General features: G+C 37.5%; 1 protein-coding gene across 1 annotated transcript in view; it reads right to left on the reverse strand.

The window, feature by feature from the left end:
* UNC13C (unc-13 homolog C) overlaps positions 1 to 14097 on the reverse strand; it is a 638789-nt gene that overhangs the window by 225347 nt on the left and 399345 nt on the right. Inside the window, exon 22 of the mRNA XM_032481154.1 lies at positions 4021 to 4177. Coding sequence (XP_032337045.1) covers positions 4021 to 4177 — 157 coding nt within the window. The remainder of the gene's footprint in view (positions 1 to 4020; positions 4178 to 14097) is intronic.

Genomic DNA, 14097 nt, shown 5'->3' on the forward strand with positions numbered 1-14097 from the left:
GAAATATATCTTGGACCTGAGACTTCCCTTTTGTAATACTGACTAAATGTTTGATGTTCCTACACAAATCCTTTGTCTCTGTCTCTCTTTCTCTCATGGTGCCACTTATCAAACCTAGACTCTCCATGATGATCACTTCAATTTTCTTTTGACAGCATCACCTATATATTAACTCTCTTACCCTTCCATTGCCTTTTTTTTTTTTTTTGTAAAATTTTCCCCTAGAGTTAATCTAACCATCTGCTGTATTTCTTACTACATTAGTATCTGAATGTTGAGAAATTCTGAGAAAAAAAAAAAAATCACAGCCACATGAGTTGCGGTGGAAACAGATTCGTACTTCCCAATCTCAAATAAGACCTTCAGCTTTACCAGGCATTCCTCTTACTTGGCCCCAAAGCATTCATCTTTCTATTCCCTTCAGGAGCTTACCCAGACCTTTCTCAGCCTCCTCTACCTCATGCGTCTATATCATAGCCCTTGTCTTACGGACGAGCATTTCTTGTCCTGCAGAGAACCATACAGAAAATTAAGGAAATAGGGTGTCACTCCTTCAGTTTTCCACTCCTATATCAAAAGCATTCTCCTCAAGGACTCACACACACTATCTCCTCAAATTTCAGAACAGAACTTGTCCTTTTGCATTCCAAAGAAGAAGAATTTTCAGATTTTTATTATCACTGTTACCCAATGCCACAGAATGTCCCTCCTTCTGCCCTCGTGACTACACTTACTTCTTTCTCCTCCGGGATGTTACTGCGTCACTTATTCCCCATCTGATAAATCTGCAACTTGCAGCTAGTTCCCATCCTAACAATCTATAAATACGGTCACATTTATCTTACTAAATGGTAAAAAATCCTATCCAACCAGACAGTAAAAATAATCTGGTTTTTCATGGCAAAACCTTTTTACTCTTGACCAATCTCTATTTATCCTCTCATTCAAGTTCCTTAACAGAACAATCTTTCCTTTCCTCACCCACTTTCACTCTTTTTTTCCATTTTTATTATCAAATACAAGTTTCATACAGAGAAATTGACAATTTTAGTAAACAGATGAATGCAAAACAAAAACAACTAAATATTAGCTCTAATCCCACTATGCGGCTGCACCTTTGGCATTTTGGCACATTTTCTTTCAGGCTTATTCCTAAACTAGTATGTATGTGTATATTTATGTGTGTGTGTTTTCAATGTTGGAATTAGACTATAGAGTTTTGTATGTACATATTTTAATTTATCATTATTTCATGGGTATTGCTCAATTATACAAACCTTTCTTTAAAAACCTGATTTTTAAAGATTGTATTATATTTTAGGGAATAATTGAACCCTAATTTACACAACCATTCATATATGCCATTCACTGAAGATCTCTATGAAATTAGGCTTTAAGCTCAACTGCTTCACTCGTAAGCAATGACTTCCTAATTGCCAAATCCAATGGGCTGACTTCTTTCCCTGTTTTACTCAAACTTTTTGCAGCAGTTGACAATATTAGATGCTCCTCTTTTCTTAAAATAGTTTTGCCTTATCTTTCATGTGTAATTTTTATTATAACTTTTATCCAACTTTTCTAACCATTTTCCTCAGCAAACTTTGCTTTTCCCTTCCCTCCACACCTAAGGGTTCTACCCTTTTCACTTTATTCTTGAACATTTTTCATCCAAACCATGACTTTAAATAACACTTGTACACAACAAGTCTGAATTTGAAAGAGTAATGGTTTTCTTAACATTTGTTTTACAATCCTTATTGGTAAGAAAGCTTTTCCATTGGTTTATTTTTGGGAGACTCAAAATGTCTGGATTACACCTTTGAAAAAGATAAAAAGTGGCTAATTTAATGGTGTTCCTGAGTCACATGTGACAGTACAGCTTCAGAAGTCAGATAACTAAGAACTCCCGGCCCTAAAGTAGAGGTGGGAAACATTACACTTGAGTATATTTGACTGATCAAATAGCATTATTTTCAATAGGCAGAGAAAAATCTAGCCAAATTGACATATCAAATCACCAAGTTATCAAGATGTAGTTTGAAGAAAGATTTCTTTTTAGACCCTCTTCTCAAGTAAGTTATTTGATTTACAAATGTTATTACTGTGTTGCTACTGAAATACTGCAAAGTAGTGAAATCAATTTGATTTCTCTTCTTTGGGTCAGCATGAAGTAAAGGCGCATGCGATCTCATTTTCCTCCAGGTAGCTTTTATGGTGGAAATTAATCATTGAAACACGTCTTTCTACTCAGAGGTAGAAAGGCTCAGTGTTCCACAACGTTGGCTTATTCTCTACAATATACCCAGGCAGAATATTAAAAGTAAAACAACGTCATAACACTGAGTGCTTTATGTTACAGGTAAAATCCCAAGACAATGAACACTGTTAACAGAATTGAGGTTTGTATAACAAAACTGTACTATGACCTGGTAATGGTCATAATAGTATTTTGTTGAGCTGGCCAGGGAGTTTTCCTTGGTCCCAGTTCTTGCAGGAGTCTATCTAACAGAAAGTGGCTGATGGTGCACTGTTTATACTGCAGGTAAGCAGGAGAGATGAAATCCTCACACCTTACATTTATAGAGTTTTCACTCTTAGAAAGTAGCTTATCATCTTTTACCTCATTTGATTTTCGTCTTAAATTTGAGCAACGTGTTAGAGCAATAATCGCTATCCTCACTGAACAGATTGGGAAATTGAGGCTTGAATGACTGAACTGACTTGCTAAATGTGAAAACAAACGCAGCCCCCCGCCCGCCCCCAGGACTCCTAACCCAATGTTCTCTTCTACGAGTATTTGCTTTCATTTGTCATTAAGTAACAACTGCTTTTTCCTTTGACTCATTCCAACACATCTCACATACTTCACATATTTTTTTTTAGATGAAAAGGACAGGAAAAGAGTAAACACAGCAGCACTTTTTTTTTCCTACTGGCTTTATACTCTTTTATTTGCTGGGTCTCATCTGTTTCTACTCTGCAATATATACCCCAAAATTTGATTTGTAAGAACTTAATAACAAAAATCTATTCAGTGAACCTATTTGGAAGTGAAGTGAAAAGAGTAACTATGGTGTCATGGAAATCACTTTCCTACAATGGAACTCAATTTCCTCCACAAACAAAGGAGAACAGAACTACCTGTCTCATGGGGTTACTGAACAGAGCTACCGTCTACCCAGGTGCCCGGGACAAAACCATGGGAATCTTTCCAGGTATCTTTCCCTTTCCCTCACTGCTCATAGGACTAGAGATACCAAGTGCTGTTGATTCTATGCCCTGAAAAGCTCTGGAATCTGTCCTTCAAATTCCACCCCCACCAATTCTTAGTTTATATCATCACCACTTTACCAGGATTACTGTTATTTTCTATCCTATTTCTAGTCTTGTCAATTTCAATTCAATTATGCTTAGAGAGAATGGGTTCTGGTGACAGGCACAACAGGTAAATACTCCTCAGGATCTTCGCATCTTTACTTTTCAATGGGTTTTTGATGCATTTGAATACTTCAGGTAGACTGTCTTAATTAGGTACAAATAGTTCTCTTGAAATCTTCATACAGCTAACTTTTTTTTTTTTTTTTTTACTTAGAAGATATGTCCTTGTACACCAGTACCAGTAGAAACCAACAGGAAGTGCAGATGGAGCCCAAAAGGCTCCAGAGAGATCAACCAAGCTCACACTTGCCAGAGAACAACATCTAAAACGGTGAATCCCAAATTTGCACACACGGAGAATTTCCCATAAAACCCAGTACTCTATCACAAAATTCATTCCCCACTGAAAAAGTCGTTCCAGATAGGAAGCTGTAATTTAATGAAGATGCCTATTGACTGTCAAATAAATATATTTCACTAAATATGGTTCAAATAAACTTTAAGCTTTGGTCTATTATACTGAAACTCCCGAAGATGTACCTTCTGCAATAATATTCTAAGACTATCTGGAATCCAAAACCCCTTGAAACTCTAACTCCCACAAGCTACTGGGAATTTTCAAGTTCAAAAAATAATACTTACACCAAAGTTGGTAGCGGCAAATCGATCTGAGGCAGAAACCTGTACATTTGTTGAAACGCTTGTGTGAGCGTAGAAAGCGTTTATATTTGCTAGCAAGGTGCTCATTACAGCAGGGACACCAGGGCACATGTATTTAGAAGACAGACATGAAAAGTGCCTGCAAGACAAAAACATTAAGTGCTTTAAAAACAGAACCTAGTTAATCCACATACCAGCATATCCTCTCACATCAGCAATTAAATAATTCCTCGACTGTATCTGTGAAAAGGAGAGAAGACTCCCACAGTCTTTGATTGAAAGAGAGAGCAATTTCAGCCTCTTAAAAATTTCCCATTCACAAATGCGAAGTGGCTTAATTAGACTGTGATGTGCCACCGGGATCGATGAGTGATCTCTCAACCGGGAGTGCTGTGTGTCCACACAAAAAGTCCAATTTCCCGCAGACTCTAGTGCTGCCCAAAAGTAACAACCCAGGAGTCTCCCTTTCTCTGGCAACCCTGTCTCCAATCACTTCAGTTCCTGAAATGCTGTATTCCAACCAGAATGTTCTTTCACACTTGTATTCCTCTCACATTGACAACATAAACAAGATGCCCCTGTTTCACTGCCCACTGATTGAACAAGTGAATTTAATATCTGATTTGGGTCCAGTGTGTGAGCTTCTGACAAAAAGAGTGTGTTCCATAGCAGTTCTGTTTTCCCAGACTTTGTTAAAACCAGGATTTAACTAAGCACACAGATGAGTAGCAAAGACACACTGAATTATGCCAGCTTTGTGCTTACAGACCATTTCTTTTAAACCTTGAGTAACAAGATCATTTACAGACATCAGAAGCATCAAGTGTTCAATTCTGTTATTTCTCTCAAGAAACCCTGTTTCATTTGAACACTAACAAAAGACTTAAAAATTGATAGCACAGCTTACAATAAAGGTGAAAAGACAAAATACACATGGATTAAAGAAAATGTCAGTACATAATTTGATCCTACTTTGCTCTCATATTTCAGTTATTTATCCACCACCTAGGCATGTCTGAATTTTGCACTGCTGAACACAAACACAGACCTCCATAAATAAATGCCCTGGATGGTGGTCCTGGAAATGGTGCTTCTCAGAGATCTCATCCAGCCATGCACCTAGCTTGTCATGACATTGGCTAACAAAAGTAGGTTCAAGTTTTCAACATGGATCTTTGAGGATCACGAATTACAATGTATATACCATGAGTTACATGATTTGTGTAATTTCACCCTGGAATTACATGATCACTGAGTGCTTCTTTTAGATAAATGATTCATCTTTTGATTTTATTATACACTAATTATAATTAATATCTTTAGAAAAAAATCTTTAGAATACCAAAAGTACTGTGAATATACTCAAAATGTAAATTTAAAAAAAAGCTTGAGGGGGGGTCTAAATTAGGAGTTTGGGATTAACATACACACACTACTACATATAAAACAGATAACCAACAAGGACCTACTGTATAGCACAGGGAACTATATTCAGTATCTTGTAATAACCTATAATGGAAAAGAATATGAAAAATATATATGTAAAATTTATATATGTGTGTGTGTGTGTGTGTATATATATACACACACACACACACACATATATATACACACACACATATATAACTGAATTACTTTAATGGACACCTAAAACTAACACGACATTGTAAATTAACTATATTTCAATTAAAAAGTGGTTTAAAAAAACCCTTGTATATGTTATCACATTTACTTTCTTTTTTCAACAATTCACAAATAGATGTGCTATGCCCAAATCAGAGGTCAAGAGTTATGGGATATGCAGTGCCTTAATGTAATGGTGTGGAGTACGACTAAAGAGAAATACACATACCTGGGGGAACTAGAGATAGACACACAACTGCCAAAATAAACTGGCAAGAAACTCAAAGACCAGAAGTTCATTTCCCTGAGCATGCATTATCTACTTAAAGGACCGCTGGAAGTCACCAGAACAAATAACCTTGTTCTTGATCTTAAACAAGGATTCATGTCCTCCTAACGCCACTGTGTGGCTTAGTCTTTACTTCTGGTGGCTGCCACCCTGTGATTTTTGGTGCCCGATTAGAGTGGCAGCAACTGCTTAGCTGGTACTTTCAGCAGAAATAATGAAGGAATATATGACTATGCTGCTTAAAGCACTCACAGTGTGAATTTTGTAAGTGAAACAGAAAGGTTTATGTCGAAGATGATGCAATTACTGAACACTGCTAAGCTTACAAGCCATTTGAGGGGAAAAGTGAGTGTAATTTGGAAAGACTGAGCATATCAACAACCAAGCTTTGTCCTACTTCATACTTCGAGATGATTCAGCCAATATCGTCATGAATGAAAATGCCCTATGAAACTGGCTTTGGGATCCCAAACTTTATAACCAAAGTGAGAGGTTTAACAAATAATTTATACTTTAGATGTAAAAATCTAGGGGTAATATAGGCATAGTCATGTAGATAAATATAACTTTGATTTGTCTCATTTATGCAACCCTTCCTATGCTTTTATCATTAATGTTTATACAAAACATTCATAAAGAATTAGAAAACAGTGAAAATAAATTACTGTTCACACTTCTAATTTCCTTTAAAAAATAACTTTAATTTATAACCAAATAGAATTATAATACTTTTTCTTCTTAGAATTGCTTAGAATTAGAATTAATTCTTGTGTTTTTCTACTCTTCAACCTTTTATCCATTTTTTTTATGTTTAAGGCATCTGGCTATTGCCCCTTTAATGACTACGGATTGCCTACATTTCTGGGGCTATTCTTCCTGATAAGGATCTAGAGTTGATAAAAACAGTCCTGGTATAAAAAACGTGTACCCTAATTGAGAGGCACACACATCAAGCCCTCATCTTGTCACACGACAGAAAGTGCTGTCATAGAAGTACATCAAGGGTTGGGTGGACCATCGGACAGAAGAGTGAGGCCTGGAGATGGAGGGCAGAGGTCTGCGACATGACTTGAGTCCACTAGAGGTGAACCTACTGTAAGAGAAGTCAGAGGGAAACAGCTGACAGTTTACATAATGGCCATGGAAGAACGGAGAGTTTAGTGTCCTTAGAGCTTGGTTTTACACCTTGGTTTGATAAATAGCTAGTGAACATGCCTGAATGCCAGACACTGTATTAGGCATTAGGTATATAGCAATGAATCCTCTGGGAGAATCAAGTTATTTAAGAAACATAATACAATTATGAAAAAGTTGTAAGAAAAAGAGTCATTTGGGACACCAAATTAGCGTGTGTACTGTAGCGTGGTGCGGAGGGTCAAGGGAGATTTCTTGAAATGAGGCTGGGCTAAGAGTTAATGCATGACTAAGAGATAGCCAACCAAGCATACGGCCTGCTAGAGACAAAGAATCTATTTCAGAAGAATGGAAGAATACAAACCAATTACAATGGAAAGAAACAAAATATTGTGTATAATGAACCCTAGCAATTTTAGGTTGGTGGAGCCCAAATCTCCATGAGAACATTCCAAGCTGTTGATGACCAGAGGTGAGAGGAAGGTTATATAGGATAGTTTTGTGCAATATGTTAGGCAAGTTGCACATATTCTACAGAGTAAAAGCTTATTTCAAGCCTCAAAATCTTACAGTCAATGTAAGTAAAAAATTATCTCCAACAAACTCTAGTTGTTTACATGGAGCAGGAAGGAACATCATCAGAGTTGAATTTCAAATAGATTTGGTTGGGCAGAGATTTTTAGGAGGATGGCTTTAAGGAACGTGAGACTGAGAAGAGTCCAATTCGGAGGCTATGTAGGGGAAAGATAATAGGTGTCTGAATTACAGCAATAGGCATACAGACAGGGAAGACAGAAAGGGTGTGAAAAATATGGAGAGAGGAAACACTGTCAGGCCATGGTGTCTGATAAGGAGTCAGAGGTAAGAGGAATGGTTAAGTTCCAAGGCTCTAGTTTGGGTGACTGGGTGAATGGTGATTCTGCAAGTGAGTGAGGAACGAAAAAGGAAAAAGGAATCATAAGGGATTATGTGTTCAGTGGAGTTTAAGGCGCTCATAGAGCTTCCACAGAGAAATATCTACTAGGTTATTGGAGACCTGGGCTGGAAACCTCGATCTGGGGGTCATCAGCATGTAGAAGTCAGTCCAAAACCACTAGAACGGATAAGATCATCCAGGGAAAATTATGTAGAATGAGGAGAAGTGTCAGGGAAGGGAATTTGGGAAACACCAACATAAAAGGGGCTAGTAGAAGAAAAACAAGTAAATACTATAACTGAGACCAAACTAAAAAAAAAACAAAAAAACAAAAAAAAAACCAGGTTAAAAAAAATTCAGGACACCAGAATTAGGGAAACCATGGGAATAGGGGTTTTAAGGGTGAAGGATAATTGATGCTGTTAGGCGCATTGAAAGAGTCTTATAAGGACATAAAATCACTAATGGACTTGACAAATAAACATCATTGTGACCACAACCAGATTAGTGCTAGTGGAGTGACGGGGTTTGAACCAAGAAGACAGAATTTAAAAAAAAAAAAAAAAAGGCAGCAGAAGAATGACCAAGGTAAAGCGGATCAAGACCAGATTCTGTTGGTCTCTAGCTAAGGAGTTCTGACTCTCTCATGTGGACCAAACGGAGTTAGCTGCAATTTCCGCAGAGAGAACTGATGTTATCAGATGAATCTGGAAAGATGACTCTGAAGTGGTGTCAAGACGGATTGAGATGAGCAGGGATTGGAAGCAGATAAAACAATTTAGGAGATGGAGATGGAGAAGCAAAAAATGGCATTTCTGTCCTGCTTCCAATATGACTCAGCACTTCACAGACCACAGTCAGATAGAACAAAATCTTTTACACCTTGAGATAATCTAAAAATTACAGAATCACACTGTTTCTGAACTCCAAAACATGAAACCTTGAGTATTTCTCTAAAACCTAAACTTTCTGGCAAAAACAAATTTGAACTAGCTTTTTACCCATGTTATACCCGAAAGGGTATTATGACCTCTGAAAATGTGAAAACCAGGTGGGAAAGCTGCTGTTTCCCACCAAGAACAGCTGAGAACACTTTGGAAACTAGACAGGCTTAGGAAGGTTATGTTTTTGTTTTGCTTTGTTTCACCAGGGCTTCTGAAGTCCCACACCCTCTCTGTACTTGCTGCGATAAGACATTTCTTTCCTTTTGGTGATTAAGGGCTGGAGTTCAAGCAATTTAAGTTCAGAATCATCTCTCTTAACCGCCAGGGTACACCTTCTCTTCATTTACCCTCTTCCCTCTTTCTTTGATGTGGTGTATTACTTGTGCACGTATCTGTTTCTTCCAGAAAGTGTTGAGTTCATGTTTAGTCGTCATTTTCTCCAGTCCACCTCTAGCATAGTGCTTTCTTGTACACAGGAGTTGACCAGTAAGGGCTTAATGAAAACAAATGAAGCAATCAGAGCCAGTGGTATTTAGGCAGAGTTAGAGGCAGGGCATGGCTACCTTGAGTGTGACAGTTTATCAAAATGATTGCTTTGTGAACATTGGGTTGAAGTGCATAGCAGTTAATGCACAATGATCACAACTCTGAAGGTGAATTCTATTCTGTTTATAATTGGTGGACTGAGAGCAGTATTTTAAATTTTCCAGAGCATTAGGCATGCATTCTTCTTGGAGAACTGACAGGAATATTTTACTTTCTGATGAACATGGAACTGATGATTTCTGGAGTCTGATGGGCGGCAGCCAGCTGTACATGACCCCCCCACCCCAGTATCTCCCATAGCAATATCCAAGGAAACCAAAAAAGGATGTAAACTCAAACAACACTGAAATTTAGGGGTATCAATCAGATTTCCCGGTATCTAGGAGGGACTTTGCTTAAGTTTAAGGCAGCTGGGTAGATTGAGAGATGTTTAGTGACTAACTAGTGTCTAAATCCCTAAAATATTAGCCTGACTGGAGAGGAAACAGAAGAATAGAACCATGCACTGTCTACCCCTCTATCAGAGGTGAGGGATCTAGGCTGCTGGCCAGCAAGGCTGTCAATCACTTTCCTATTCCATGGCAATGGCTTTCTGAGCCAGTAAAGCTGTCTCATTTCCCACACTTTCTCACTCTCTACCCATTAAAGAGTACGCAGCTCCCACGACTACGATACAGCTGATGCAATGGGCAACGGGATTTGAAGCTAGTGGGAAGAAAGGGCCGGAAGAACACTGGGAATAGTATACCCTGGGGTTTCTACATAACTTTTATGCTCTGCTTCTAGCCAGGACAGAATTCACAGGTTGTTTACAGTAGCTAGGAAAAGAAATCCAGCTCTTATATTTAAAGAGCCCACCAATAGGAGCAGGTGATTATCTTTCCTCAAACTAAAAGCAAACTGCATCTGAATAAAGTCATGGCACATAGGGAACATTTTCAGAGGCTTGCCTACCGGTGTGAAGTCTGCAGGTGAATGCGGACAACACCCAGGTGGTCAACGAATACTGATTCAAAAGAACCTTATAAGTTGCCAAACAAGCAGAATGCAAACATCTTTGTATGTTATTATCTCAACACACACACACACACACACACACACACACACACACACACACACACACACAGCAAAAATGAACAAAAACTTGGTCAGAAACACTATTAACAAAAATAGTCACAGTGTTTTTCTCTGGATGGGGCTACAATTTTCGTGATTTAAAAAAACAAATCGTGTCCTTTAAAAATAATTTACCGTTAGCCTTTTTTATTACTCTAATCAGAAAAATATGTAACATGTATATTTAAAATGTTAATTCAACTTTTGCCCTGTTAATGATTTTATGTCTCTTTGTGACTCTTAGCATCAATAAGAAACGAAAGTAATCCAATTCCTTTTAAAAGTTTTGTTCGATTATCTAAAGTAAATTTTTCTTTATATTTTTGTAAAGCATCTTTAAAGTATACAATGTAAAACTATATAATCTATATTATTTTCTACAATATCATTAAGATTTTTGTGGAAGAAGTCAAATCACTCAATTTTTTTTCTTTCAAAATTTATCATAGATCTTTCTAAGTTCTGATTAATGACTAGATGCAAAAACTACTATAAAATTACTGTGCAATAGATACCAGCCCTATTTCACTCAATAAAATACATCAATAATTAATTTTAAAGATACTGATGAAAAGTTCTTGGCTCATAACTTCCTAAGGCAAAATACAGGGATGAGAATGGTGAAAACGTGAAAATCAAAGGAGGATAATGAGAAAAACCCAGTATTTCACTTAATAATACTTTTCTTCCCAATAGATATTTACATCAATTTCAATATCAAGTTAACATTACTATGGTGTTTTTCTTGTCAGATGACTAAAATTGAAAACAAAATTGTTGTTCAGTAAAAGGAAAATAGGTCAAAGTCATAAACATGACCCTTCTAAATTTGGAAAGAATTAAGTTGAACATGTCTCAATACACCTAAAAATTAAAGATACAATATTTGGGAAGTAACTGTCACCTTTTAGAACTTATATTAAAATGTTCTACTTAGAATTAGTGACTCAGGGGTAAATAATCGGTTGGAATACCAAGATTAAGTGTTTAAGCTTTTGATATTAACTAAAAAAACAAAACACTAAAACTTAGAAACCGATTTCCAGGTCACTCTAAGGAGTACCATCTTTCACCTGGTTGGTAAAAATACCCGTCCTTCTCAGAAAGTGTGACTAGGAGCATGGTAAGTTAGATAGTACCCTTTGGTACCCTAACAACAATCTACATTGAAATTGCCTTTTCACGTTCATTTTTAACCCTAAATGGTAAATGACTCGGCAGTGGATATAATATAGGTAATAGTATGCATCAAAGTACTCATTTCTTACATGATTGAGGGCAAAAAGGAAAAAAAAAAGAGACAAATTTCAAAGAAGCAAAAGTAGTCATTAGGGTTAGTGGCTATAGTTAGAAATCTTGAAGCAATGGTCAGCTAAAAGCTTTTTTGGTATGTCTGTGGCAGAGGAGGGAGGGATTCTGGGCAGCCAATTTAAAGGTACCATGGTATAGTCATTCTAATCCAACCCCTATTCTGACCTTACAAAAGTAACTTCCTCACTGTTAGATTCAGTTTCTCCATCTGCAAAAGGAGAGAAGCTATCAGAAGATCTAATCCTTACAAGCCTTAACATGCCAACAATCTCTGAACATGGATATACTGAGTCCAGCTGTACACGTTACTTCCTCCTATCATTAACATGTGATTCCACTGGAGCCCATGGTTAGCTGGGATGACCAGGAACCAGGAAACGAAGGAGTTATCCTGAGGCACCCTTTGCACTTTGAGTTTTCAGCTAACAGACTTCTACCTGGTCTTCAACGTGGCCTTTTGCCTCTCAGTTGATGTGTGTCCATTCCTTACGCATGGTTACTATCAAGGCAAGCTTTCTTGCTTCTAACCATTTCCTTGAAAATCATTTCCTTTTAAGGCCAAGGTTCTAATACTATTTAAATTATTCCAAGGGGGGAAAGGGGAACAGGATTAAAAGTACAATTAGCAACGTTAAATGACTGAGTATATCCCTGCAGCAAACCACTCCCTCCACAAGTACACCTTCAAACCAAATAGCTCAAAATTACTACTGACTGATCTCTCAACTTCTTTAACATTTCCCCAGAAAGACACGATTAAAAAACAAGGGATTAATAATGTTAAAATCACTTGACTTTGCTTTTGCAAGAAAACAGGATTAGTGTCAAATCAATTTAATAAGTGGAATTTCAGTGCCATGGGGAAAGTTAGAGCAACAAACTCCAAAGATGCTTAAATTGCCGATAATGGGATAGTTACTGGCGTGTTTTCAGCTGAAGCAACAGCTACAACATTATCAACCATTCATTCTCAAAATATTATCAGCAAAATACTGGGAAGTCATTCTTATTTCAAGTAACACATCTGGATTCAGCTCACTTGCAATTGTTTTGCAGGCATCATGATGGAAACAAAAAATAAGACAACCATCTATCTCATCTGCCTTTTTCTAGACAACTGGCCCTTATCACACCCATCTTATGATTTCAAAGGATGAGAAATGCCTTTGATCCTAAAGATTTAAAAATCAATTATGAAAATAAAAGCAGAATGATTGGAAAGAAGCACCAAAAGGAAAACGGTGATCCTTAGAAGAGATTTCAGGGAAACAGCAGAAGATGAAAGGTAAGACTAGCTCTATTCCTGATGTGAGAAATATACTAAAATAATAATCACATTTGCCCCTGAAAGTTCAGATTAGCATGCATTTCAAGTGATTTTAATCACTGCTGTCACTAAAGAGGGGCTCAAACATTTAAGGATCACTTCTCATTTGGATAAAAGCATCATAGCTTTCCACAGACGCTAGGGACTGCTCCAGCTCAGTGACGGCGGTTTGGAGTATCAGGGCAGTGGGGTGGGACAGGAAAGTAATGAAATGCACAGAGTGGAGGGGAATGACAGAGGTTGAAGAGCAAGTCAGGATGGGACCCTCTGGCTACCCAGCAGCTTTCTCTTCATCTGTGCCTGAACTGGCCCCTCCATGTCTCCACTCTTATTGTACTCCATTACAGTGTCTGGTTATTATCTAATTTATTATTCTTCTTCTCCCTAGATTAGGAGCTCACTGAGGAAAAGCATTCCTTTTATTGCCATATCCCCACTGCCCTGTGTAAGTCCTCATACTTAGCTCCTCAGTGTCTATCAAATAAATGAATTACACCTTCTGGAATGCGGGCTCCATGAGAGGCTGAACCTTAACTTTTTGGTTGCTGATGAAGTCTATGTGCCAAGAAAACTTCCTGGCATTTGGTAGGCACTCAATACATATTTCTTAAAAGAATGAATGATTCAATTAAGCAGCACTCTTCTTAGAAAGCAGGCTCATGGCTCAAATGGCTAAAATACACTAGTGGCTTTAAAGTAAACTCTATCTTAACAGTTCTGGATCAAAATATGAGTTAGGTTAAGAAGGCCAGTGCTGAAGTATGTGTTGTCTGTTAAGTAGGCTGAGGTAAAAAAAAAAAAAAACTGACCCAGTGGTTGTCCCTTATTCAGTATTACAGAGGCATGATGACTA

Source organism: Camelus ferus, chromosome 6, assembly GCF_009834535.1.
Source record: "Camelus ferus isolate YT-003-E chromosome 6, BCGSAC_Cfer_1.0, whole genome shotgun sequence".
In the NCBI taxonomy this organism is placed as follows: domain Eukaryota; kingdom Metazoa; phylum Chordata; class Mammalia; order Artiodactyla; family Camelidae; genus Camelus; species Camelus ferus.